Source organism: Manis pentadactyla, chromosome 12, assembly GCF_030020395.1.
Source record: "Manis pentadactyla isolate mManPen7 chromosome 12, mManPen7.hap1, whole genome shotgun sequence".
In the NCBI taxonomy this organism is placed as follows: domain Eukaryota; kingdom Metazoa; phylum Chordata; class Mammalia; order Pholidota; family Manidae; genus Manis; species Manis pentadactyla.
Window position 1 is genome coordinate 28,633,017 of NC_080030.1, and position 26,549 is coordinate 28,659,565.

General features: G+C 52.1%; 1 protein-coding gene across 3 annotated transcripts in view; it reads left to right on the plus strand.

Moving 5' to 3' along the window:
• The first annotated feature begins 8,685 nt into the window (after positions 1-8,685).
• Positions 8,686-26,549, plus strand: part of C12H1orf198 (chromosome 12 C1orf198 homolog) — a 29,387-nt gene continuing 11,523 nt past the window's right edge. The window contains exons 1-2 of one of the 3 annotated variants that reach the window (XM_036875705.2): positions 8,686-9,080; positions 22,090-22,140. In XM_036875705.2, the coding sequence (XP_036731600.2) occupies positions 8,742-9,080; positions 22,090-22,140 (390 nt within the window). In that variant the 5' untranslated portion in view covers positions 8,686-8,741. Of the gene's footprint in view, positions 9,081-21,856; positions 21,998-22,089; positions 22,141-26,549 lie in introns of those variants that run through there. The other 2 variants (XM_036875704.2, XM_036875706.2) reach the window with 2 other exon arrangements.

Here is a 26,549-nt window from a genome sequence, read left to right on the forward strand (position 1 = left end):
GGACCCTGTGTCCCCCACACCCTTCCCCACACCAGGCACGTGTATGCCCCCTGCCTGGGCCCAGCCCATGCGTCTTCAGGGGTGCCCCGTTGAGCCACAGAGGGCCTTCTCTCTTCTCAGCCTTCCTGGGTAAGCAAGGACCTTCCCCATCTGGGGAAGGTAGGATGGGCTCCCTGACAGGAGGCTGTGCTCCTGAGAGCCTCTCTGGGTGCCTGGGGCTTGAGCCCATGGGGTTCCTGGGTCACTAGCAGCCCTCCCAGAGCAACCTGGGGCCACCTCCTGGAGCCCTGTTCCTCCAGCACCCCTACTCTGCTTTGCAACACCCCCACTCCATCTCCCTCCTTTCCTTCCCGTTCTTCTCCTGAGAGATCCCATCTCTTCCGGAACTGCCTGCTCCTCCATCCCTCACAGCCACTTCCTATTTATCTGAACCCTGGCAGCTCCCTGAGCTTCCTCTCTGGTCCCCAAGAGTGGGGGCATGTACACACACACCACCCAGTCGTACCAGCCCTGTTCTTGTGGTGGGATTTAATTTCGAGATCCTAATGGCCTTGAGCGCTTACTACATGCCAGGCTCTTTTAAGTAGTTTATATATGTGGTTTCTATCTTTAACCCATAAAAACCTGCTCAAGTCCTTCATTCAGATTTACCATCCTCAGTTCCCACATACAGAAACCGAGGCACAGGACAGAATGGTTGGGGCCCCACCAGGAGCAGCATTGGAGGCTGGAGCTCGCGGCCCAGAGACCCCCGCCTCCCCTCCTGCCCGTGCGCTCCACTCCTAGGGACGCACAGCCTTCTGGCTGGGGGATCCTCCGCACCGCGAGGGGGTAGGAAGCTCCCAGCAGAACAGAGGGCCAATGGTCTTTCTCAACATGTTTTTAAATAAATAGAAAAGGCAGTGAAGTTGATGACCAAGGTGGCTTTGGTTTATTTGGCTCCAGTGTATGGAGGAGAAAAGAGCTGCTTTCTCTTTGTTTTGTCTCAGAAGCTTAGCTTTGACTCTCATGAGGCACACACTATGCGTAGAGACCATGCTAGAAGCACGAGTTGGCTGACAGCACAGGAGGTGAGGCGAGTTCTCTGCCCCCGAAGGAGTGCAGCGAGGGAGGCGGAGGGCAGGGAGGAGGACACCGGCCTGGCTCCTGTGTGACGCTTGCAAGGCTGGCTTCTCTTCCCAGGCCTTGGACACGCCGTGGGCCTTGAGGGATGTCAAGGGGCCTGCTCTCACTTCTGAACCCCACCACGCTGGCTCAGTCTTTTAAGCAAGAGTTTGGAGAACGTCCTGCAGGCTCCTCCACGGTAGTGAGCTCCCAAGTCACTAAGATAGAGACCGTTTCCCTCCCTAGGCTGCACCACCCAGCAGTCTGCTCTGCTCGGGGAACAGGGAAGAAGACACTCAAGCGGCATCCAACAAACACTTGAGAAAAAGTAGGGAGCTGTTTCTGGGCCCTGGGGCTTCTCCGTCTGCCTTTGGGCGGCGGGCCTGTGAGTTGGGTGGACGCGCCTTGCTCCATGGGGGTGAACAGCATGTGTTCCCATTCCTGCTCTGCACCCCCTTGTCAGGAGACTTTGGGCCCACACCTGACCTTTAGGGCCTCCCCGTCCTCGCTGGTAGACCCCTATCTTCACAGGGGTGCTGTGAGGGCAGATGCCAGGCACAGCACGGGTTCCGCAGATCCTTGTTTCCGTCGTTCTGGTTTTCCATCTGCTTGTTTGCTTTTTATCCTATTTTCAGGCTCCCTGTTGGGCGGAAAGCCTGGTGAGGGCAGGGTCTTGTCTGTCGCTCCCCAGTGGCTTGCAGGGCATCTGCGTGGATGAGCAAGTGTGCATTCAGTGACACCCTGGACGGCGCGCTAGCTTGATCCCAGCTCTGAGCCTGTGTTCTCCGAGCTGGAGCAAGCCCCTTGTCTCTGCCTGTGGTACTTTCCTCCGCCATTAGGTGCAGGAAACGGAACCGCCTTCTTCTTCACGGGCGTCATCAGGACCCAGAGCTGCTCAGGGGCAGGTCTCCATCAAGCAGATAAGCTCGGCTTCAGAAATGCTTCACTGGGCTCGGCTCCCAGATGCACAGCACATGGGGAGCTTGGCTTCTGCTTTTCCTGACCATAGTTTAGAGGACAGTTCGGAGGTTATGCAGTAACTGATTCCATCTAGCTATTGCTTACTGAGTAGGAATATAAGTAATATTTCTGAAATGTAGCTCTCTGGATCTCTCACAGCTTAATCAGAGCCTGCCGTATTTCTGGGTTTTCAGCCCAAATATTCTTCCAGGGAGCAAAAGGAGCCCCACATGCCCTGTAGACAGGGAGCCCACACTATCTTCATGGAACAGGACAGCCCATGGGAGCCAGAGCGGCAGGAGGCAGGGACAGGGGGAGGCGGGCGGGCGGCTCCCTGGGCACAGCCTGCACCCAGGCGGCTGGCAGTACATCAGCAGGGGCGGCAGGGGGGGTCGGAGGGAGTGGCGCGTTGGGAGGGCCATGCGTGCCGGATGACTGGTGAGACCTGGGCCGTGGTGGTGGCCGCGGGAAAGGACAAGAGACACTCTGAAGAACACCACAAACGCAATGCGACTTGTTTGGTGGGTGGGATCAAGCTGTGTGCTGGGTAACATGAAATTTGGGCCAATTTATGGTAAGAGCCCCTCCTCCCCCACTCCCCCCCCATCTAAGGAGCCTTCGTTAAGGCGCCCCCTTATGCACTGGCCAGTTGGGGTCACTCACTCATAGGTGGGGACCCTCAGGAGAGGTGACTGGCCTCCCCACTTCCCGTCATGCAGGGAGAGGCAGGGCCCAGCTTCTCTGTCAACACACGGATTTTCTATTATCAGAGTTCGGCAGCATTTGCTATCTGCTCGGAGTTGTGAAGGAGCAGTTGATAATTTTAATGTGTCTGTTACGCAAATTATATTTTCATAGAAATTAAAAAATAAATACAATCCCAGCAACTTAACAGAAACAGTTTTCATCTTTCTGTATTCATTTCCATTCTTTAGAGCATATCTTGGTATTTTGATAGTATTTCAGGGTAAAGGAATTCAAGGACAGAGATTAAGCAGACAGTATAGTGAAAGTATTGTGATGCCTGGAAGGCAGTCTTTGTAATTGCATGACATCTTTACCAAGTCCTGAGCTCTGGCTAATGTGGAAAGGGGCAAAGGAACAAACAGCCCTGTGTCTCCCGGCAAGCAGAGGGCAGTGGTGGGTTCCACGCCTCTCCCTGCAGAGTGGGGAGACCCCCCACATCTCACAGTGGTGACAGTCGTGAGCCAAGGGCCAGGAGCCCACTGCTCAAAGGTCAGGGCAGCCCGAATTGCAGACCAGGACAAGGCAGTCCGCATCTGGGAGTGCTCAGAGGCCGAGCACAGAGAGTTCAGAGGAGGAGGGAGAGGAGTTCCCTTCCCTTCCCAACCACCACATCATCACCACATGCTTTTATACCCTCCTGTCTAGCTCCTTCATTTTCTCTCAGGCCATGTATGCACTATTATTAAACCAAAGATTTTATATGAATTAGAAGCCATTTCCCCACTGTCCCAGTCCATTCAGGCTGCTGTGACACCGATACCTCAGGGACAAACATTTATTAGAGTTCTGGAGGCTGGGAACCCAAGCTCCAGCTGCTGGCAGGTGAGGGCCTGGGAAGGGCCTGTCTCTGGTCTGCAGGTGGCTGCCTGGCCTGCGTCCTCACACAGTGGAGCGCAAGGGGAGGGGCAAACTACTGCTCATCATGACGGCCCCGCCCTCAGGGCCTGATGGCCTCCCAAGGCCCCGCCTCCTAGCCTCCGACCTTGGGGTGAGGGCTCCATCCAGCACAGGACCTTCGGGGGACTCCACACACAGTCCATGACACATGTACACTGCCGTAAATGTTGGCATCGTTCTTCCCAGGACACCAAAGTCTATCTGAGATCAAACTCTGAAGAAGACAAGCTGCGTCCCTTGGCCTCCCTACCTTCTCTGGGTGCAGGCGGTCACGAGGTCTTTATGGAGAAGGAGGCGTTTGAGTCAGGGAGTAGGATAGGATTTCTGTACCTGGAGACAGTGGGGTGGGAGTTCCAGGTGCAGGGAGAGAATAAACAACTCCTTCTAGACTTATTTATATTCTCAGAGTGGACTCTAAATCTCAGAGGCTTTTCTAAATGCAAACATTCAGGCAGGTTGAAGATTTCTGTCGTTTTCAAGAGGCCTTTAAACATTTTTCACAGAACAGTTGAGCCAGTTATCTTTGCTACACAAAGTCTGATGGCAGCAGAGAGAAGGGCTCTGTTTTGAGCCTTATGTGGGTCATGTGGCTTTGACCAGAGAAGGCGACTCTGTCCTGTGGCAGCGCCTTCCACCTGCCTGGACTTGGGGACAGACCATGGTTGTCTCAGTGAAAGCTCTCCTTACAAATGGAAAAGTAACTCCACCCCTCAAAATGTTTTAAGCACATTTCCTGCCAACAGTAGATCTGTGAGGTCACGTCCTTTGCTCTGTCTGCTTTGTCCTTTGTCTTCGTCGTGAACACGGTCCTCCAGCGACACAGTGTACCAGTCTTCCACGTGAGCCAGGTTTTCACTCTGCTCTCCCATTCTTCCTCGGTGTGGGAGTGAAAAGCGAGAACAGTCCCCTTGCAGGGCAGCAGCTGGATTAACCGGTGACAGATGTAGGGACAAATCATCCTCAGGGAACCTGCCTGCATCCACGCTGAAGGCGTCCGGAAGGAAGGTGGCTGCCCTGCCATGCCACCAAAGACTCCCCTCCCCAAACTGCTGTCTGTTTGCCACAGTGCCTGGAATTTCGCCGTCAGTTTCAGCAACTGGCTTGCGCAATGTTGGCTCTGGCCGCTCAGCTTGTAGGAGCAGGACTAGAAAGCTTGCCCTCTGGTTTTCCGTTACCCTGCAGGCATCCCTGGGAGCAGTGGGGTCACAAATCATTTGTTTGGAACAACAAACTCATTCAGCATTTGTACTTGGGACCCTCTGGACATTCAGCCGTGTGATAGGAAGCCTGCAGTGAGTGACAGAGAGGAAAGGAGCCCTGCCTTTATCTCCAGCTGGGGTCAAAGGACTAAAATAGCCATCTGTGCACAACAAGGGACCTTCTGTGTGGGTGAATACGACACATGCAGCGCACGCAGTGCCGCGGGGATGTGGACTGAGAGGGGCTGGCTTCACCAGCGTGGATGAATAGGTTTTTAAAGACGGGCCTGACCCAGAGAAAGGAGTTGCAGAACAGCAACTGTCAGCCAAGATGTCAGGCCTGTAACAGAGATGCTGGGAGTCATTCTGGGTATTCACTTACTCTACTGAAAAAATGAGCACTGTATTCCACTAATAAGTAACTTAGAAACTTTAGTAAATTGTAGCCATACATCCAGTTTATTATTAATAATCCAGTAAAGCACATTAATCAAGTATTAGAGATTTAACAAAGGCAAAGGAGCCTTTGTTATGTGAATCTCTATTCCTTCACAGCCTGTGAGGGGGTATGGGAGATAATCTCAGGTGGGATTCTTCCTCTGGTGCTTTGGTCTCCTTATCAGTAAAGAGGGGATGATAATGCAAACCGTGTAATATCCATTTATTCATTTATTCATTCAACAAACAGTCATGGAGCCTTGACTCTGAAGCAGGCATTCTTGTTCCCAAGAGTAAACAAGACAGACCAGGGTCTCCCAGCTGTGGAAGACCCAAGTCATCTATCGGAGCCATTTAATTCCCAAGAGTTTCTTCTTATATTCCACAAAAGTTTTATTTTAGTTACCTGGTATCATCCAGATGATGTACTTTACATACTTTGGCTGATGTCCCTGAATTATCTGTCATATAACTGGCAAGACATTTTATTTGATCTGAAATACTTAATTTGGCTGTGTTTTGGAGGCAACATTTATTTTTGAAACTGCTTTGGAAACCACACGGGACCAACTTTCTAATGGCACAGAACCCTTCCGACATGATTTTAAAATCAAGCTCAAAGATGTTAATTTCAAGAAAATATCCTTAAATGTCAACCATGTTATATTTTTGATTATTGAAGTATAGCTGATATATAATATTATATTGGTGTCAGTTGTAAACATGGGATTTGACAATTACGTACATTACAAAATGCTCACCACAATAAGTGTAGTTACATCCATCACCATACAAAGTTATTACAATACTATTGACTATATTCCCTGTGCTACCCTTTTAATCCCCATGACTTATTTATAATTGGGAATTTGTGCCTCTTTATCCCCTTCACCTATTTTGGCTATCTGCCCTTCCCCTTCCCTTATGGCAACTACCAGTTCACTCTCTATATTTGAGTCTATTTCTATTTTTTTTGTTCATCTTTTATTTTTTAGGTTCTACCTAAGTGAAGTCATATGGTATTCCCCTTTGTCTGACTTATTTCACTACCATAATACCCTCTAGGTCCATCCATGTTGTGGCAAATGGAAAGATTTCATCTTTTTTGTGGCTGAATAGTATTCCATTGTGTATATGTACCACCTCTTTTTTATCTATTCATCTACCAATGGACACTAAGGTTGTTTCCATGTCTTGGCTATTGTAAATAATGCTGCAATAAACATAGGGGTGCATACATCTTTTAGAATTAATGATTTTGTTTTCTTTGGGTAGATTCCCAGAGGTGGAATTGCTGAGTCATTTGATGTTTCTACCTTCAGGTTTTTGAGAAACCTCCATACTGCTTTCCATAGTGGCTACACTCCCACCAGCAGGGTAGGAGGTTCCCTTTTCTCCACATTCTTGCCAACACTTGTTATTTCTTGTCTTTTGGGTAGTGGCCATTGTGACTGGTGTGAGTTGATATTTCATTGTGGTTTTAATTTGCTTTTCCCTGGTGATTCGTGATAAGGAGCATGTTTTCATGTGTCTCTTCACCATCTGTATGTCTTCTTTGGAAAAATGTCTATTCAGGTCCTCTGCCCATTTTTATATCATTTTTTTTTTTTTTTGCTGTGGAGTTGTATGATTATTTATATATTTGGACATTATCCCCTTGTCAGATGTATTGTTTGCCAATATTTTCTCCCATAGGTGCCTTTTTCTTTTGTTGATGGTTTCCTTTGCTGTGCAGAAGCCTTTTAGTTGTATGTAGTCGCACTTGTTTATTTTTGCTTTTGTTTCCCTAGCCTGGGGAGACATAGTCCCTGTGCATTAGGAAAAAATTGCTAATGCCGATGTTCAAGAGTTTACTGCCTATGTTTTCTTTTAGGTTATGGTTTTAGGTCTTAAGTCCACCTTGAGTTTATTTTTATGTATGGTATGAGACAGTTCACCCATATTATTAAGGATTAGAGAGGAGAAATCATTATCTGGGATTAAATCACTATTATCTGAATCTGGGATTCAGATTAGTGCTCTGTCTGTATAGCACCAAAATAATAAAGAATAATAATACTGAAAACTCTTCTGGACTTGGTGGCTTCATAAATAGTCCCCCCCATACTCTGCAACCCAGGCTATCTAGTGGCTTTTCCCATTGCTTCAATATACTATGCTGATGACATTGTTGATAGCAGTGTCTTTTATTGTGGAGCTTGTCATATTCATGACATTACAAAAATGTTTTCTTAGGATTTCTGGGCCTTCAGAATGTAAGGCCATCTCACATTTAAGACAGAACTCTCCAAGTGATTGCTACTACGGTGTTCAGAATTATCCAAGTGTTACTCCAGAGACAGAGACCCTAAGTTAGCAGCTGAAATGCAATTTTTTTTAAGAGTGGCCATTTAAATCTTCATTGAGACCTGTTACAGTCTTTACCATATGCCAGATGCTAAAGTAGATGAGAGCTCTGTAAAACTTCAATTGTTGTGCTCTGCCTCACACTTCAGAATCACAGTCCCCGGTCCCCATTTGTGGGATGTCATTTCTTTGCCTATGAAAACTTTCTGTCCCTCTTCAGTTTGCATACATGGTGTTGCTGAGAGTTCTTGTGCTTTCTGAGATGATTCCAAAATAAATCTTGTTATTTCACTTGTGGTTTTGGAGAGGGCAAAGGCCAGGCGGCCGACTTGGGGAAAATCGCTTCAAGTGCATTGGCAAAGCAAGTACAGGCGCGCCGCTGGGGCCCGTGCCTGCCCGCAGATCCTAACGCCCCTATTTAGGGGAAAAAAAGACTATGAGTAGCGGCCCGGTGCTTGGTTTCACTCCTGTGCCTTCACACGGCGCGGGAACTGGTTTTCCTCCAACATCCAGAGCCCAGCCCGGTGTCCCAGGCGGTCCCTGGGCCTGCTCGCGGGCCCAGCGAGGCGGGCGGCGCGGCGGGACGGTGCGGAGCCAGGCGGCTCCCGCGAGCCGGCGCTCAGGCACAGGGGAAGAAGGTCCCTTTGTCAAACACGTGACCTTGTCCCCGCCAGCCGCGCTGTCAGACCCGGGCGCGAGCCCCGGTGCACCACCAGCCACCTCCGGCTGGTGAAGGGACGCCCCAGATGCGGGAACCCCCGAAGGCGGAGCCGGGGAACGCCGGGAGCCGCTGGGGACCGGGCGGAGGGCGGGGCCTCAGGGCGTGAGCGGGCGTGGGGGCGGGGCTTATAAGGGCGGGACTCCAGGGGGCGGGGCGGGGGTTCCCGGAGAAGGGGCGGGGCTCCAGGGGGCGGGACACGGGGGAGGCTCTCGGGGCGGGGCGGGGCGGGGCGGGATGAGGGCGGGGCTCCCGGGGCGGGGGGCGCGCGGCGCAGCGCGGCGGGCGCGGGGAAGGGGCCGCGCAGCGCGGGCGGGAGCGGCAAGCAGGGCATGGCGTCCATGGCGGCGGCGATCGCGGCCTCGCGCTCGGCCGTCATGAGCGGCAACCGGCCCCTGGACGACCGGGAGCGGAAGCGCTTCACCTACTTCTCGTCGCTCAGCCCCATGGCCAGGAAGATCATGCAGGATAAGGAGAAGATCCGCGAGAAGTACGGGCCCGAGTGGGCGCGGCTGCCTCCCGCGCAGCAGGACGAGATCATCGACCGCTGCCTGGTGGGGCCGAGCGCCCTGGGCCGCCAGCCCGGCGACCCCGGGGACCCCGAGGACCTCGCGCGCTTCCCTGGCCTGCGCGGGCCCACGGGCCAGAAGGTGGTGCGCTTCGGAGAGGAGGTGGGTGCGCGCCCCGGCCCGGCGGCCCCTGCCTGGGCGGCCGCGCTGGGAAGGACGAGGCGCTGGAAGGGGTGCGCGCGGCCCGGAGCGGAGGTCGGGGTGGGGGCTCCCCGGGCAGTTTGCTTTAAAGACTCTCCGTCCGGACTTGCTGCGCGGGGCCGCGCCGCACCCGGAGACTTCTCCCGGGGCTGAGGGCGGCTGCCCCGCCTTCAGCGTGGAAACAGCAGAATTTTAAGGCGGACCAGCGTGGCTACTGATCCACCCTGCCGTTCAGCTGTAGGGCCGTGGGTGCCCTGAGCTCCTTAGTGCCTCAGTGCCCCCGGGTAAACCGGGAATAACACCCACCCCGTGCCTGCCAGGGAAGGCACTTAGCAAATTATGTTCATTAACATTGATACTAATATTTGTGATGAGCCGTATGGGGAAAGTGAAATTGCCAAGGAAGAGGAGCCTTCCAGGATCAGGAGGAGAAACCCAGCCCTGAGATGTTTGTTTCTCGAGTGAGCACAATGGGCAGCTTTGTCTCGGGGGGAGCATGGTGGCTCCATTTTTGTACGGCAAAACTAAGAGAGAAGTTCCTCTGAGCTCCAGCAACTTCGCTGCATAGAAGAGCACATCTAAGTCTCTGACCTAGACACGGTGCCACACTTGGGGGCAGGAAGAAACTCAGGGATGCCCACTGCATCACAAGGGGCTGAGTGTTCTGTACTGCTCAGAAACTTGGTCTTTTTCTTGGAAATGTGCTTAACTAAAACCTGTTTGGTGCTATTAGAATTTGCAATGTGGCGGTTTGGGCTTTCAAACGCAACTTTTGCCATGAGGGTCAAATTGAAAAGGACCAAGAAGTGTACAAATGCAGCATGTGCCCTGAGAAGGGTGTGGGCTGCAGGAAGGGAAGCTGGGCATTGAGAGCTTTGCCCAGGAATTGAAGAGTGTGGAAGGAATCCTAATGGGGTTTAGATCTGGTTTCAGGCTTGGGTGTGCCGAGCCATTTGTTATTACAAAGTGCACATGGTTATAAGTCCACTTCAATATGAGGAAAAGTGAAAAGACAGATGCTTCCAGTGTTGCCTTCTTCTGACCATTAATAGAAGAGTCTCCCTTGGACTTTCAGCTCTGAAGGCTTTGCCAGGAAAGACAAGGGTGTGGGAAACCAGGGAGATGGAAAATACAGGTTTAGACTGTATTCCTAGGGCTGAAACATTTTTTCAGTGTGAAAGTGTGCATCACTGTACAGATGCTTGCAGCGTTTATGCTTAGGTTTGGGTGATGCTAAAGGCATGAGTAAGTGAATCTGAGAGGAAATAAGCCTGTAAGTACTTAGAAATGTTGGAGAGTGACTGTCATTTTTCCTTAACTTGCTGTCTGGCTAAGAATATCCACAGGCCTGCTTATCACCAAAAGGCTCGTGCCATATAAGGGCCTGATATCACTGCTGACGAGAGATGTGGCCAAGTTACTTTTGTACTCAGTTCCTTAACTGAGGGCAGACTGAGCCCTTTCTGAATCTGTAAACCCAGTGAGATTTGAAAGCAAACGGGCTTGTTGGCTGTGGTACCTGCATGCCCTTCCAGGAGCGAACCAGCCCTATTCTTCAGAACTGAGCTCAACTTTACAGAGCAGGCTGAGAGCATGCCTTGGGATGCCTCTGACCAGCCTCAGCACAGATGGCAGGGAGACAGGGAGACACTGCATTTGAGGGCAGGGGCACAGGAACAGCGCCCAGGGTTATGTTTGCCTGCCTTGTGTGCCTTCATGGCACTATGAAGTCTCACATGCATTCCCCAGGCCTGGCAAGTGGTTGGCGTGAAAGTGGAGTCTGTGGTCTCATGCCCAGGAGGAAGGCTGTCTGTGGAGGAGGGCTGGCTCCTGGGCATGTGGGCTGATGGACAAGAACAAGGTAGGGCGACCCCCAGGCAGGCTGCTGGGCAGAGCTGTGCAGGGAAGTGGCCCTAGGGCTGTCCAGAAAGTCCCTGAACCAGACTGAGTAGAGAGAGCACTGAGTAGAGAGAGCACCTTTCCACTTGATACATCTTTTGATGAAGTCCCAGGGCCTCCACATCCAGTCACAGAACGCTGAGCCTCCCCAGGGCTCTCCAGCACCCACAGATGGACCTCTGATGGATGGGTGCTCCAGGGGACCTGCATGCAGCTCTCGCTTTAGTGGTGGTGGGACCTGAGATGATAAGCTGGGTGGGCCTTATTAATAGTTAGATGAAGACCACCTGATGTACTGTGGTCCAGGGTCGCTCCTAAGGCGATAGTAGAAAGAGCCTGAGCTTTGGGTTTGAATTTTAGGTTTTGATTTTGGCTCCCCCATGTCCCAGCCCTTTGTGGTGAACCACGAGTCCCTCTGAGCTTTGGATTACTCACCTCTGCATGGAAATCCCATTAACAGGATAACAGTAGAGGTAATGTATGTACAAGGCCTGAGTCACTGCTTCATGAAATACATTCCTGTGGTCGCTAAGCCTGATGTTGGAGGTGCGGAGCTGTCTGTGTGGGAAGTGGCCCTGTCCTGGTGGGCTGGGGGGTGTGGCTGTGTGTATAACCTGCCTCCTGATCACCAGTCACTCCAGCCTTGGGTTGAAGGATGAGGGCGTCACCTGCATCTTTGAGTAGCCTCTCCCCATCGCCAGCAGTGTGGCCTGTCTGACACAGCACTATTTTCAGTCAGATCATGCAGACGGACTCCAGATGGGACCGTCAGCCAGTCACCACTGTGCTACACCAGTGGGAGGGGGATTGTGTATTGATGGTCATAGGTCTTGGTGGCTGAGCTCACACATCCACGTTGCAGATGGAGCCACTCTGTACAGTACAGTGCGGCCGTGTGGCCTCTGTGTGCGTTGTTACCCTCACTGAAGTGGGCCCAGGGCCCAGGCCCAGCTGCGTGGGGAGGTTGGCTGCCTTTGAACACAGAAGCCACGAGGGGATGTTGGCTTCCCAGTTCTTTCTCCCCTGGGAGTCAACTGAGCCAATAAAAAAAGGCCTATTTTATTAGAAACTAGAGGCATTCCAGCCTCAGCATAATCTTCCCCAGATCTTTTAAAGATTCCCCTTGGTGGGAACCCTCCTAGACTGCTGGTGGGAATGTAAGCTAGTTCAACCATTGTAAAAAGCAGTATGGAGGTTCCTCAAAAAACTAAAAATAGAAATACCATTTGACCCAGGAATTCCACTCCTAGGAATTTACCCAAAGAATACAACAACTCAGATTCAAAAAGACAGATGCACCCCTATATTTATTGCAGCACTTTTTACAATAGCCAAGAGATGGAAGCAACCTAAGAGTCCATCAGTAGATGAGTGGATAAAGAAGAGGTGGTACATATACACAATGGAATATTACTCAGCCTTAAGAAGAAAACAAATCCTTCCATTTGCAACAACATGGATGGAGCTAGAGGGTATTATGCCCAGTGAAATAAGCCAGGCAGAGAAAGACAAATGCCAAATGATTTCCCTCATTTGTGGAGTATAACAACGAAGCAAAACTGAAGGAACAAAACAACAGCAGACTCAGAGGCTCCAAGAATGAACTAGTGGTTACCAAAGGGGAGGGGTGTGGGAGGGCGGGTGGGGAGGGAGGGAGAAGGGGACTGAGGGGTATTATGTTTAGTACACATGGTGTGGGGGATCATGGGGAGAACAGTGTAGCACAGAGAAGGCAAATAGTGAATCTGTGGCATCTTACTACACTGATGGACAGTGACTGCATTGAGGTATGGGTGGGGACTTGATAATATGGGTAAATGTAGTAACCACTTTGTTTTTCCATGTGAAACCTTCATAAGAGTGTGTATCAATACCTTAATAATAAAAAAAAATTCCCCTTGACGAACATATGATGTCAGCACAGCTTCAGCACCAGGCCACCAGCCGCACTGTCATCTCCCCCAGTCCCTCCCGTGCAGAGCATCTGTTGCTGCTGCCCTGGAACATGTCGCTCCCTGGAAGAAGAGAAGGAGCACCCTGAGTCCCAGACCTGGACTCCAGCCCAGCCACGCCTCCAGCGAGGTGCTGGCCTCCTAGGGGACGCTGTCCCTCTGTGAGATGCGTGGCTCCCAAGGTTCGCGGGCCTGGCTTGGAGCAGCCCTAGGCACTTGGGGGTGCCCCCTGGGTCAGGTATTTGCTATGGACGTTTAAGGCATGTTTGCAAATAGATGCTTTTAACAGCTGGACTTTCCCTGTGCTTCTCTATTACTGCATTTTCCGCCAGCAGTGAAGTCTGAGAACATCTTACTTTGGGAGAGGGAAGGTTTTCGTTTTAGAAGGGTGTAGAGACCAACCCAGTCTGCTTCCTGTTATCAAATAGGAAAAAAACAACCTGAATTTTAAGGGCTGTGTTGTTGTCTGCTCCCTGCCCCTATGCTCAGACTCATAGCCACCCATCTAGGAGGCTCCGAGCACCTTGTTGAGAGTGAGAGGTTCTGAGCTCGGTGCTGCATTCTCGGCTCCAAATGGGCCGTCAGCAGGTGTTCCTGGAAATCCAGTGCGTTTACTTCTCGCGGACCCCCCTGCCTCTTCCACCTCTCTGTAGACTTGGTGGACCTGGGCAAGAAGTGTGTTCCCCATGCCAGGCCCTGGGACCCTGATCAGGGCTCTGCCTGCTGTGGAAGGCAGTTTTTCAAAGTCCTGCTCCCACGCAGCTCCTCTGCCCCAGCGGCCCCGTGTGCCCAGCTGCCGTGGGAAGGACGTGTCCTTCCCTGTGTGCCTTTGCCCTTCCACCTCTTGCAGGAATCTGGGGGCTTGCTGGCCAGTCCTGCTCTCCTCTGGGCCTTCACTTCCTTTTCTGGGGGTGGTCTTGGCGCCCCTGGAACCCAGACACCCATGCTTCTGCCTGAGCCAGCTCTCCCTTCAGCAGGCAGCCCCACTGCCCTTCCGGCTCCTGCTTCCTGGCGTCTGTGAAGCATGTTTCTCTGATGTCCTCAGAGGGCGGGGGTCAGTCAGGGGCACCCCAGTTCAAACTGCTGAACTTCTGCCATCCATCCACTGCCCTTGGGGCCGCCTGCAAAGGGCCTGCCTCTCCTCTCCCTTGGGGTCCAGGCTGGCCAGCCTAGATGTTTGTGTTTTAAAATAAACTTACTAAATTATTTTAAAATTTATAAAATTACTTTATAAAGTATGTTACTTTAAAAGTTTCAAACAGTGCAGAAGCAGCATCGTGAAGGAGTTGGTGGTGCTCTTCCAGAACTTCCCTCGATCATTACATCTCCTTTGGACTCATGTTTGGCTGGGCATGTGGCTTCTGGCCCCCGGGCCTGGGACTCATGAGGCCTCCTCTTTCCCTTCCCCTCCAGCGGCTTGGCCTTTTTCCAGCCTTTGACAAAAAAGCAAAAAGGAAATTTGAGAGTTACCTTGTCAGTGTTTTGGACTTGTTTTTAAGAGAGGTGGAATGTGTAATTAAAATTCCTGCTGACTGTCTGGCAGGTCCATGCGTCTATTTGGAAGAGACGACAGAGTGAATGTGGCCCTTTGTGTCCCTGCAGCCTGGGTTCTGAGCCCCGGCTTTGGGCAGGAGCTGGGAATGAGCCCCGTCCGTTTCCGCAGGCCGTGAGAGGGAGGCTGCCAGGCCTGCCCTCCCGGCTTCCCTGCCCGGCACAGCCCCCGGCCTGGCACCTGTGCGGGGCGTGAGCAGGCGGCTCTCCCCGGCTCCTGCGGGAGGGCGGCCCGGCCCAGTGACCGCCAGGGAACAGGTTTGGCAAAGAAATGAAGTGATGTGCTCACCATTGTGCAGGAAGGGTGAGGGCAGAGCCTGGGAAGCATGCTGGCAGGTCTGGAGTCCTCTTATACTTGACAGGAGTCACTTTAAGCAGGAGATTCCCTTAGTACTGAAGAAAATATCTATTTTTCAAAAAAATAAGGGAAGGCCAGCCCTATCTGTTTAAACTTCCTGCTCATTTTCTTGTTCATTTCCTCAGACCCCTCCTCCACCTGCCCCCTTCCTGCTCCACTCCCACATTGGTGCTGAGCTCTTGTTTTTACTGTGGTCCAGGGAGGCCTCCGTGTTGAATTTGCATCCATGGGGGACCCTGCCCAGCAGTTACCTCTCACCTGCTTTTCTGGAACTGCAGCTTTGTCCTTCCAGTTATGGAAACCTTCTTACCTCAGCAGAGTTCAGTATATTGCAACTCCAAGGGAGAGGCATCGATTCCATCAATATATAAACAGTAGTCCCTGAGAATACGCTGTTGCCTGGTAAACAAGGGCCTATTTTCATCATGCTTCTTCCTAGTTCACCTCTTTTTTTTTTTTTTAGAAGACTATGTCTTAGAGTAGTTTGCAGTTCACAGCAGAATGGAGCAGCGAGCACGGGGAGTCCTGGGTACCTGCTGCCCCCATGTGGGCACGGCCTCCCCACTAGCCCACCCCCACCACAGCGGTGCGTCTGTCAGCGTGGATGACCCCACAGTGACACGTCATCATACCCAGACTCTGTAGCTGACCTTAGGGCTGACTCTTGGTGTCATACAGTCTGTGGGTTTGGACAAATGTGCCATGGCCTGTACCAGCTGTGAGAGGAGCATGCAGAGTATTTTCACTGCCTGAGATTCCTTTGCGCTCTGTTTGTCCCTCCCGCACAAGCCCTTAGCAGGCCCTGGTCTTTTACATCTCCACAATGCCAATGTCACGTACTTGGAATGTCATACAGGTGGAGTCGTCCAGTAGTAGCCTTTCCAAATCAGCTTCTTTCACTTAGCAATATGCATTCAAAGTTCCTCCATGTCTCTTCATGGCTTGATATCTCATTTCTTTTCAGCGCCGAATAACATTCCATTGTCTGGACTGACCGCATTTATCCACTCACTGAAGGACATTGTGGTTGCTTCCAGGTTCTGGCAGTTATGGATATAGCTGCTATCAGCATCCACGTGCAGGTTGTATGTGGACATGTTTGCAACTCACTGGGCTAAATACCAAGGAGCGTGATTACCTCACTTGTTTTTAATACACTGCTGCATCTTTGAGGGACAGAACTCTCACTTAGCAGCTCTCCAGGAAGAATATGCTCAAAGTGTGTGCCAAGGGGCCCAGGCCACCTGACCTCCCCGGAGGGCGGCACAGTCAGCAGCACGGGCTTCAACAGCCCCTTCCCCCAGGCTTCACCGTCTGAGCCTTAGTTCTGTAGCTTGTAGTATTTCACAGTTTAAATTTATTTCTTTCAAGCCAAGATGCCATCATGTATGGTCCAGAAACCCCCCCCTAGTTTATGGACTTCAGGAGTATAGTGACAGTTGATGGCCCCAGTGGGCACCCTGTACTGTTCCAGGATTCTGGGCTGTTTCTGAATCACTCAAGAAAAAGCCAGTATGTTTCTGGGGAGCTTACTGGTTGGGATTTTAACTTCCAGACACTCAGCACTGAAATTTAATAAAGTGTGCACCATGTTCTGACCACTAGGTAAGAACATTTATGGTTCAATACTTACTTTAGTTACACACAGTGTTATTAGAAATGCAGTTGCAGTAGTTTTGAAGGCCAGGAAGCATAGAAGAAATAAAGGAGCTTTTTAAGTGATTCTCATTATGCTGGAGCTTGGCAGCATCCGAGATGGTTCATGTGCCTTGGCTGTTTATACTGATGTCCAGGCCAGGATTCTGCCTGCTGTAAGGTGGTGAGAGCTGGCCCCCCGTGAGAGCAGCCTGAACCCAGGTTGGTTTGTACAATCCTTGATTGGGGATGATGAGAGCCGCTTCTGCCCACGGGATGGCTGGGCAGACAGAAGGGGACCCTGAGCCCTGAAGGTCAGCAAGGACAGGCAGCCTGCTTGGCTGCGCGGTTGGGTGTTTCTGGCACACAGAGGGAGGGAGGCACGTGTGCAGGACTGGACTAGTCAACTCCATTAACTAGGGAGTCGTTTTAAAAACAAAGTCAGGTGGGACACACAGATTTTGCTGCTGTGCAAACAGCACCCCGGATGACTCTGATTCTTAAGCAGGCCTCTGGGCAGCTAGCCTCTGGCATTCTTCAGTCCTGAATCTGATGTCTGTGAACTGCTCCTGTGTGGACCTGAGGCCAGTAAGGAGCTGAGGAGGGTCTCTCCCACTGAGTGCCTGTGGTAGGGGTGCCACTGAGAGGGCATTTGCAGGAAGGTGCTGATGTTCAGGCCCAAGAGGCAGACGGACCCCCAGTCTGGCACGCACACGGGCCCACAGTGCATACTGGACCTTGTGAGTGCTGCAGGGGCCTCAAAAGCAGTTCTCCGAGTGTCACAGCAAAGGGGCTGCTTGCTGTCGGCTGGCTTTGTGGGAGGCGCAGAGGCAGCCTCAGAAAGCCCAGGCTCCTGTCTGGAGCTGACCTTGGATGTCCTCGGGGGCCCCCCGGTGCGCACAGCGCTGTCCGTCCCACGCACTTGAGATGCCGCAGTGAAGTTGACTGGCCCCCAGTTTGGAAAGAAATTGTAAAGGAATAAGTGCTTAATTGTCTCTCATCAAATTCATTAAGAGGACACATTAATATTTATAAAATTTCACAGGAAGGTGAAATTTTATAAATATTAATGTGTCCTCTTAATGAATTTCAAGTCCGGAGTGTCTCAGTTTAATTTTGGAATAGTAATGAGCTGCACAGAGAAATCATAACCAATGGAGTTACTTGTACCAAATAACTTGAAAAGCAAAATTACCAAAATCCTTTTAAAGTTTAATTGCAGAAATTACATTTAATGTAGAAATGTGAACGTCAGTATGTTTGAGTGTATTGGTTGCAGCCAGATGTGCTGGTGAAGGTCTAACATCTGGCTGTGGGGGAGCAGCTGACGGGTGGCACCTGCTGAATGCTGGTGGAGCCCGCATCCCCCCAGGGCCTGTTGCAAGCCCCCAGGGGACTCTTGGAGCCCAAGCCAGGCTGGGAGGAGCAGTGACATGGCTGTCATGTGTAGGTGTGCATCACATCCTGCACATGCAATAGGTATAAATAACCTCAAGAGCACAGATAGTAGCAAAATCTACTAAGGTACTCAGGAAATGGTGATGAGTTTTGAGTATTTATTTACCTTTGTGGGTTTTTTTTTGCAGGGGGGACAAAAAAAACACTCTTTTGAAAAACAGATTTTACTTTTTAGAGCAGTTTCTCAGTAAAACTGAGCAGAAAGTAGAGAGAGTTCCTTCCTGCCTCCCCCCTCACACACGCACGGCTTCCCCGACTGTTAGCATCCCCACCAGACATTGTTTCAATGGATGAACCCACAGTGACGTGTCTCTATTGCCTGAAGTCTTACTCGTGGTGGTGTACATTCCTGTGTGGTACACACATGGGTTTTGAGAAAAGTGTCCGTTATCACAGTCTATCGCAGGTACAGAGAATTTCCCTGCTCTAAACATTCTCTGTGCCCAGCCTATGTGGCCCTCCCTCCCCTCTAGCCCCTGGCAACCTCTGATCTTTTTACTGTCTTTATAATTTTACCTCAGCCTGAATGTCATGTACTTGGAATCATGCAGTCTTTTCAGATTTCATTTTATTGTGGTAAAATACATATAACATAAAACTTCCCATTCTAAGCATTTTTAATTGTGTACGTTTTGTACCTTCCCAATGTTGTGCAGCCACCAGGGCTGTCCATTTCCAGAGCTTTCCCATCGCCTCAGCAGAGGGGAGCTCTGCTGTGTCAGGGTGTTCTCATCCCTCCCTCGCCGCTGGTAAACGCCACCAGCTCCGCCTCCGTGCGTTTGTCTGTTCTAGGGACCTCGGGTGAGTGGTCGCGCACCACTTGTCCGTCTCTGACTGACATGGTGCCCTCAAGGCTCATCTGTGTTTCAGCATCTGTTAGAACCTCCTTCCTTTCTAAGGCTGAGTAGGGTGCTGTTGTGTGGGTATGCCACATTTGGTCACTTCCTCTGTTGACGGACATTTCTGTTCTCACATTGTGGCTGCTGTGAACAATGCAGTGAACCGTGGCATACGTGTGTATGTTCGTGTTCCTGTGTTGAGTTCTCTTCGCTGGGTACCTCGGAGTGGAAGTGCTGGATCAGATGGTAATTCTCTGATTCCTTTTGAGGGACCCTCTCCCTGTTTCCCACAGTGGCTGCCCCATCTTACGTCACCTCCAGCCAAGCACGAGGTTCCCATTTCTCCATTTCCGTGCTCACACTGCTGTTTTCCTTTCTTTAAATAACAGCCATCCTTAAGAGTGTGAGGTATGTTACTTTGGTTTGTAGTCCAATGTGATCGTAAGTTTGTATCATTTAATTTTTAATAATGCCTTTAACAACAGGTTCAAAAAATTCCTAAAAATTTCACAGTCAGCTCTCGTGAGTTGGTGCAAGCCGGCATCCGTACACTGCTGGGTGCAGCCTCCAAAACTAGGAATGTCCAGGGCACACAGAGATCTTAACATGCTCTGACATCCATTCTTTACCAAGTAGTAAATGCCAGAGTCTTCATGAGAACACGCGTTCTGCTACTATGGGCAGAGGATATATGTTCTTTATAAAAAACATGCTGCTTCTGTTAGGAGGTGAACATTGTCTTGGGTAAATATTTCCCAGATAAGAGCGAGTTAAGGCCTGAGACGTGAGAGGGAAAGACACCTGGTGTGTCTGTGGCAGAGGCCTCGGAACCACCTGTGGCGCTGGCTGTGCATCCAGCTGTCAGCGGCTTCCCTCTGCGTTTTGTCCTCCTCTGGGTTTGGTGACCTGAGGCTTCTTCCCCTGCTGTGCTCCAGGGAAGATACCAGTTTCCAGGGAGATTCGCTGTAGTCTGGTATGCCATCTCACTGGTTGACTCCGAGGGTGAATCTTGGCCCAGATGAAGCCCACACGGTGCTGCCCTGGGGTCGGAGCAGCACATGTGCTTCGGTGCTGTGATGGTCTCAGATCTGGGTGCCACGGAGGCAGGCGGGGAGCCCAAACAGCCTCCCAGAAAGCATTTGTGATAGTCCACACGCATGAGCCTGGCCACATTTTGGTGACCTCCTGGTCACTCTGGGAGTAGAAGGGAGCTGTGTGTGTGTGTGTGTGTGTGTGTGTGTGTGTGTGTGTGTGTGTGTGACTTCTGATGCCGTTTTGCATCCACTGCCCGCGAGCCTGTTTCTGCCTCCGGTGCTGCCTCCGGTGCTGGACTGTGCAGTCACAGCCGACATCCGAGCTTCCATCACATTTTTGCTTGGCATGTTTATTTTTGTTAAGTGCTCTATTATTTTTTATGAGCTCAGAGTTGTAGAAATGTAAGGAATTTGGCCCTTGACTCAGCTTCTTGATGGAGCCAACAAAGGACTACTGATCCGACACAAAGCTGGGGAGAGTCACAGTGTGACCCTGCCTCTGTCTGTGACCCCCGTGGAGTTCCAGCTAATTTGGGCTGCAAGCCGGAGACTGCTGGCCCACCAAGCTCCAGGCTGAATCTTTGTTCCTCACAGTCTTGCATTCACTCACCTCAGAAAGCCAAAAGCCTTCTTCTTGTCCTCTTTGCAGATTTCCAAGGAACTGTGGGTACATAATTAATGTTTAGAAGGTAGATCATATCACCCGGTGGGAGAGCCCAGCTCCCGTGTGCCTTACGTGCCCGGCTGATCGTCACACACCTCCTCCACCCACTGCAGAGGCCCCCTGTCCTGTGGCTGGATGGAAGGAGCCCCTTTGCCAGTTTGCATTCACTTTTCCACAGGCCCAATTCTAGAATAAAGGGTGTTTTCAGTCTTTCAGCCTCCTTTATTTTTCCCATCTGAAAACAAAGTCCTTCTTGTTTTATTACTTCAAAGAGGAACCTAGGGGGTCCCAAGGTCATGGAATTTTGGGGACTTCCAGGTCATTTAGCTCATCTGTGCTGTGCCCCCGCCCCTCCCCAGCATAGGCTCAGGACACAGGCTCCCCTCTGCCCCCCACAGCTGAGGGCTGGACCTGCAGCCTCTGCTGGGAAACTTCTCACAAAGGCTGGTTAACTCACATTCCTCCAGGCAGTCCATTTCCATTTTTGGAGGGATGGTTTATAAATTGAGAAGTAACTTGGAGTCCCAAATGGGAGTGCAGTGGCCCACGTTCCTATCATTTTTAGTTTGGCCTGGCGGCCAGGGGTGGCAGGTCACCAGCTGAGCAGGTCAGAGGCCGCTGGGTGGGGGTGCTGGAGAGGGTCTGGGGCAGTGGCGCAGCTGGTGCAGAAGCTTTGCCAGGGGCTGGGGGCGCCTCTGGGTGGGGCCTTCACGACAAGGCTGTCTCCATTTAAAACAGTTTGTCCCATTTTCGGTCTGTATCACCCAGTGTGTCCCAGTTTTTGGTTCAGAAAATGTGATCTGCAGTAGAAGCTGGGTACAGATGAGACGGTTGCTAGCCCAGGAAGACAGCTGGGGTTCTGGGGGTAGCTAAGACCAGGTGATTTCCTGTTATTTTTTAGGCCAGTGACCAAATCCTGGTGCACCCAGGGTCAGAGTCCCAGGGACTGCTCCAAAGGGCCCCTTCAATCTATTCTGCTCGGTGTGGATGGGGGGTGATTTCAGAGTTCTCCTTACAATTAGGCACTTGTATTAAATCGGCGTTTCCTTCACTGATTTTGCTTATCACTGCCTTTCAGATCTGGTAGGCCTGGGGGACAAGGTGGGGCTCAGTCCTACTGGTGCTGGCCGGTGGATGACTGCCCGGCCTTCTGTGCCTGTTGCTTCGTTTCATCTCCACAGCAACCCCGCAATGGGAGGACGATTCTCCTTTTACGGATGAGGAAGCTGAGGCTCAAGGGCCATGTCTCCCTGGCCGCAGGTCTAGGCACCGGCAGAGCCCGGGCCGGAGGCGGTTCGCCCTCCTCCCTTTCGGCTCCACCTTGCTGCCAGCTGCGGGGCCTCCCAGGCTTGCTACCTGGTGTTTGGCTGGGGAGGGCCGGGAGGGATGCGCCCGCGGCCTCCGCCAGATGGAGGTGGTCGGCACACTGTCCGCAGAGCGTGAAAACATCGGGCTGGTCCAGAGCCGGGAGGAGGGACGAGCCCTAAGGTTTGGGCCCCTCCCCCGTGGCCTCGGGTGGATGTTTGCGTGGGACGTGTTTGGGTTTGGATTTCAGACTTATTCTTGAATTTTTATTTCAGGACATAACTTGGCAAGATGAACACTCCGCTCCGTTCTCCTGGGAAACAAGGGTAAGTTGGATTAAATTTAGATTTGTTTGTCCTTGTAAAAAATTGCTTAGTTATGTATTTTTCAGCATTTGATAGACTGGTGGCCCCACAACCAGGCTGTGGGTGACGCGCCCCCTGCTGGTGGACAAGGGAGGAGCTGGAGAATTGTGGGGAGCCGGGAAGTTGTGCGGCCTCAGGTGCCCTTTGCCTGGGGTGCCCAGCCATGCTCCGGAAGCAGGGCGGGAAGCAGCGTGGGCCCTTCAGGGGCCTTTTCTCTGCTCCTACCTCCGCCCACAGCGCGCAGCACCTGGGTGGGATGCTCCATAAGCCAAGGAGTTTATGTCGCCTTCTCTTTTGGCGTGGTAACAACTACTTTTATTAAAATGAAATCAGGGCAGTAAGCCAGGCGGAGAAAGACAAGCACCAAATGATTTCACTCATCTGTGGAGTAGAAGAACAAAGAAAAAACTGAAGGAACAAAACAGCAGCAGATTCACAGAACCCAAGGAGGGACTAGCGGTTACCAAAGGGAAAGGGACTGGGGAGGGAGAAGGGGATTAAGGGGTATTACGATCAGCACACATAATACAGGGGGGCACAGGGAAGGCAGTATAGCACAGAGAAGACAAGTAGTGACTCCATAGCATCTGACTACGCTGATGGACAGTGACTGTAATGGGATGTGGGGGGAACTTAATAATGGGGGGTAACCATAGTGTTGTTCATGTGAAACCTTCATAAGATTCTATGTCAATATGTTAACTTAAAAAAAATGAAGTCAGAGGGCAACAGAGACAGTAAGTTGGGTAGGTGTGGGGCTGAGAGAGACCGTGGCCGAGAGGAGACCGCAGATCCACCGGAACTGTCTGGACAAGCAGGCCGGCTGCAGGCGCGAGAGTCCTGGGGGTGGAGGAGGGGAAGGGAAGACGCGCTTTGTGCCTGGGGGAGCCCGGGAGCCGGGTGATGCGCACACGTGCGCTGGCCCCCACGAGCAGCAGTCCAAGCCAGCGTGGGCCCCTGCCCTGACCTCCGAGTCACTCATTTATCATTATTATTATTGCCAGAGTGTCTTGAGAGGATCAAGCTCAGCTGTGTTTAATTCATTCCCCCGACCCACTGTCTGATCCAAGGAAAAGAGGGAGAAGAATCTTGGACCACTCAGCGCTGGGTGCCAGGGGGCTCTTTCCTTAGTGGGCGCGGTGAGGGCGGCTGTGGCCAGCACTGGGCTCCGATAGCTATGGGGCTCGTTTCCTCACCTGCCCCTGCAGTTACTCGTCCCAGCAGAAATGAGCGTCCAGGGGGCGTGCATGGAGACTGGGGGAGAGCGTGGCACAGCAGTGAGGGAGTGGGTGCCAGGGCCCCGAGAGGCCCTCCCGTGGGGGCCTGTGTCTGAGGAGGAGATGTCTGACGGGTTCAGTGGGTGAGTACAGCTGGTACGTTGCTCATGGGCGGCATTCGGTAAATGATTGCTGGCTGCCCAAGCAACAGGAGCGCCTCATGACGTGGAACCCCGTGAAAGCGAGGTGATTCTCAGAGTTAGGAGGTGGTCTTGAGAGTACATGGCATCGATCCAGATGAATGCGCTCATTTGGCAAGCTCGGAGTCCTGCTGCCTTCAGGGTGCCATTACATTGGGTCCCAAGCACCCTAAAAATAAAGATGCAGATATCTGCATCTTTAATGTGCTACTTTTTATTTCCACTGCAGCTAAATAGCCTAGGTTTGTGCAGAGGGCAGGGTGATGGACTGGTGTGCCTGGAGGTGGAGTCCCCCTATGGACATGGACACCGTGGGAAGGGATAGCCAAGGTTGAGGTTGGAGGAGTGAAGGATGTCAAGGAGGGCCTGGAAATACAGCAGCTCCTACGTCCAGCGGTAGATCCTTTGTCTAGTGACACTGCAAAGGCAGGTGTAGGTGGGTGGGAAGAATGTCTTCACACTGGTATTCAGCCGGGGGCCTTGGTACACCTTGGAGATGGGCTCCACAGAGGGGTGACTGTGAGGAGCTCTAAGCCAGAAGATGCCATCTTGGGGTGGTGGGCAAATAGATGCTCTGCAGGGCAGGGGTGAGCAGCTGCGCCTGTCGCGGCCCAGAAAGTGGCAGACTCCCCAGGACTGGGCCCTGGGTCTGGTGATACCACCGCGATACAGGCCCAAAGAAGTCAGCGGTTGAGACGGCCTGAGCTCCAAGCCCATGTGCGCCTCGTGAGAGTATCTGCTCTCTCAAGAATCACCTCTTCCAGTGTTCCTGGATCTGCTGTATGTAGGACCGGGCAGTTCATCTGTTAGCTGACTTGCTGCAGGTAACATTTTGGGACAAGGGTGCCTGGGGCAGGGGCTGGGATGGGGCTCAGCTCCTGGGCCAATGTGGGGACAGCTGCCTGGAAAGGGGCTCGAGCACAGGGGCAGCTAATGCAGTCCAGTGTGGCTCCCTGCCCCGGTGCTGACTGCCTCAGCGACAGGCCTGGGCTCTTAAGAGAAGGCTGATAAAATCAAGTGAATGTGAGTTGCTCATTTTGACTTGCATCCTTTTAGTGGAAAGTGTGGGCTTTGTGGCTCAAGAATTCTTAGTCCGTTTCATGTTCCCTTTCAACGGGGGAAAACCAGCTGAATCCATGAAGTGGGGAGCTCACTCTGTCCCCCCGTCAGTATGATCTCTTGAGGTCAGGCTTAGTCTACTGTTAGAGCCTTGTGGAGGCAAAAGAGAGAGCATTCCAGAGAGAGAGGAGCTCATCCCTCCCCTTGTTCACGGTCGGTACCAAGTTCCAGAGGTCCTCGCATGCACCCTTCCCCAGCCTTCGGCTCCAGTGCCTGCCTCCTTCCCGGGGGCTCACAGTCTGATAGGAGTGTCTTTGGGGACGTGGCTTTAGCCAGGGCAGGTGGCTCCGGGCTCCAAGCGCAGGCCCGGGCAGATACTGCTTCTTGCTGTCCCACGTTTGACCCTTGCCTCCGTCCGTCAGTTCCCTGCTGATGCGTAGCAGGCTGCCGCACAGCTTCGTGGCGTAAGCTCTCGGTTCTGTGGATTGGCAGTCTGGGCAGTACTCAGCTGGCTGCTCTTCTGCTGACCTTGCCTGGGATGTCAGGTCATCCCAGGGCTGACAGGAGCCAGTCACTCTGAGATGACCCTGCTACTTGTCGGTTGATGCTGGCCGTCAGCCGGGCTCCACGTGGGTGTGGAAGAGTTCAGCAGCTGGAAGAACAACAAATAGGGGCGGGAGGGGAGGCCCACAAGGCCTCTCCAGGCTTAGGCTTAGAAATTGCACTGTGGTAGTTCTGTTTCGTTCTGGCCAAAGTGAGGCCAGCCCAGCCAGGTTCAAGGTGTGAGGAAATAGGTCGCACCTTTGGCGAAGTGGCAGAGAATTTATTGATTTTTCAGTCTGAGGTTCTGTACCCTGGAAGGTGTGACACTAGGTCACTTCATTTGGTTGTTTATTGACCATCCTTTGACTTTTTTTTTAACTGTGGCAAAATACACATAAAATGTACCAGCTCAGTCATCTTGAAGTGTACAGTTCAGTGGCATGAACTACATTCACATTTGTGTGACCATCACCCCTGTCCGTCCACGGACCTCTTTTCATCTTGCAAACTGAAACTGTGTCCCCATCAGACACTGACGCCTGCCCCTGCCAGCCCAGCCACCCTCCATCTACTTTCTGTCTCTATGATGTCATTCATTGATTTTAAAAAAAAGTCAGTGGACATATAGTGTGTATCCTTTCTAGGTCAGATGTTAGACTAAGATCCAGCACTGAACAAACACTTCTGCAAACAACAGCCCAGGGAGTGGACAGCTTCCTTCAGTGGAAAAAACTTCTGCAGGAGAAAAGCTTTAGCCACACAGCTGTTCTTTGTGTCATTTTCCCCCACTGGGCACATATTTATACATGTGTTGGTAGCTGTAATCTCATGCCTTCCTCCAACTATTCAGATCAATATAAGCTAAGTGCCCTGCTCTTTCTCAGCTCTGACTTTTCATAGGACTGCTAGGCAGATCGTCTGAGGCCAGGGTAAGCGTGACCCACGGTCCCGACTGTCGGGGGCAGAGCTAAGAATCCCAGGGATTCGGGTTTCCTGCCCAGTTGCTGCACCTCTGCGTGGGCTCCTTCCTTTAGGCCAGCCCATGGTGGCCCCACCTACAGAGAATGAGCAGGTTTTGGGCTTGGGACCTGGGGTCACTGCCTAGTCAAAGGCACTCAGAGCAGGAGAGCCCTTGATGGCGGGGCGGGTGTGCAGCAGTCTCTGTGCTCAGCTGTGCCCTCACTCCGAGTCCTGCTCAGTCTTCCAGCTCATCCCTCTTTACCTGGGTCACCTCCTTCCCAGGCTGACGCGGGCCTGGGGCCTCGGTGGCTCCATCGTGGGAGGGCAGCTCAGGGAGAGCAGCCTGCCCAGCTGAGGCCGGGTGCTCATGGTCGCGGGGTTTCCCACTCGT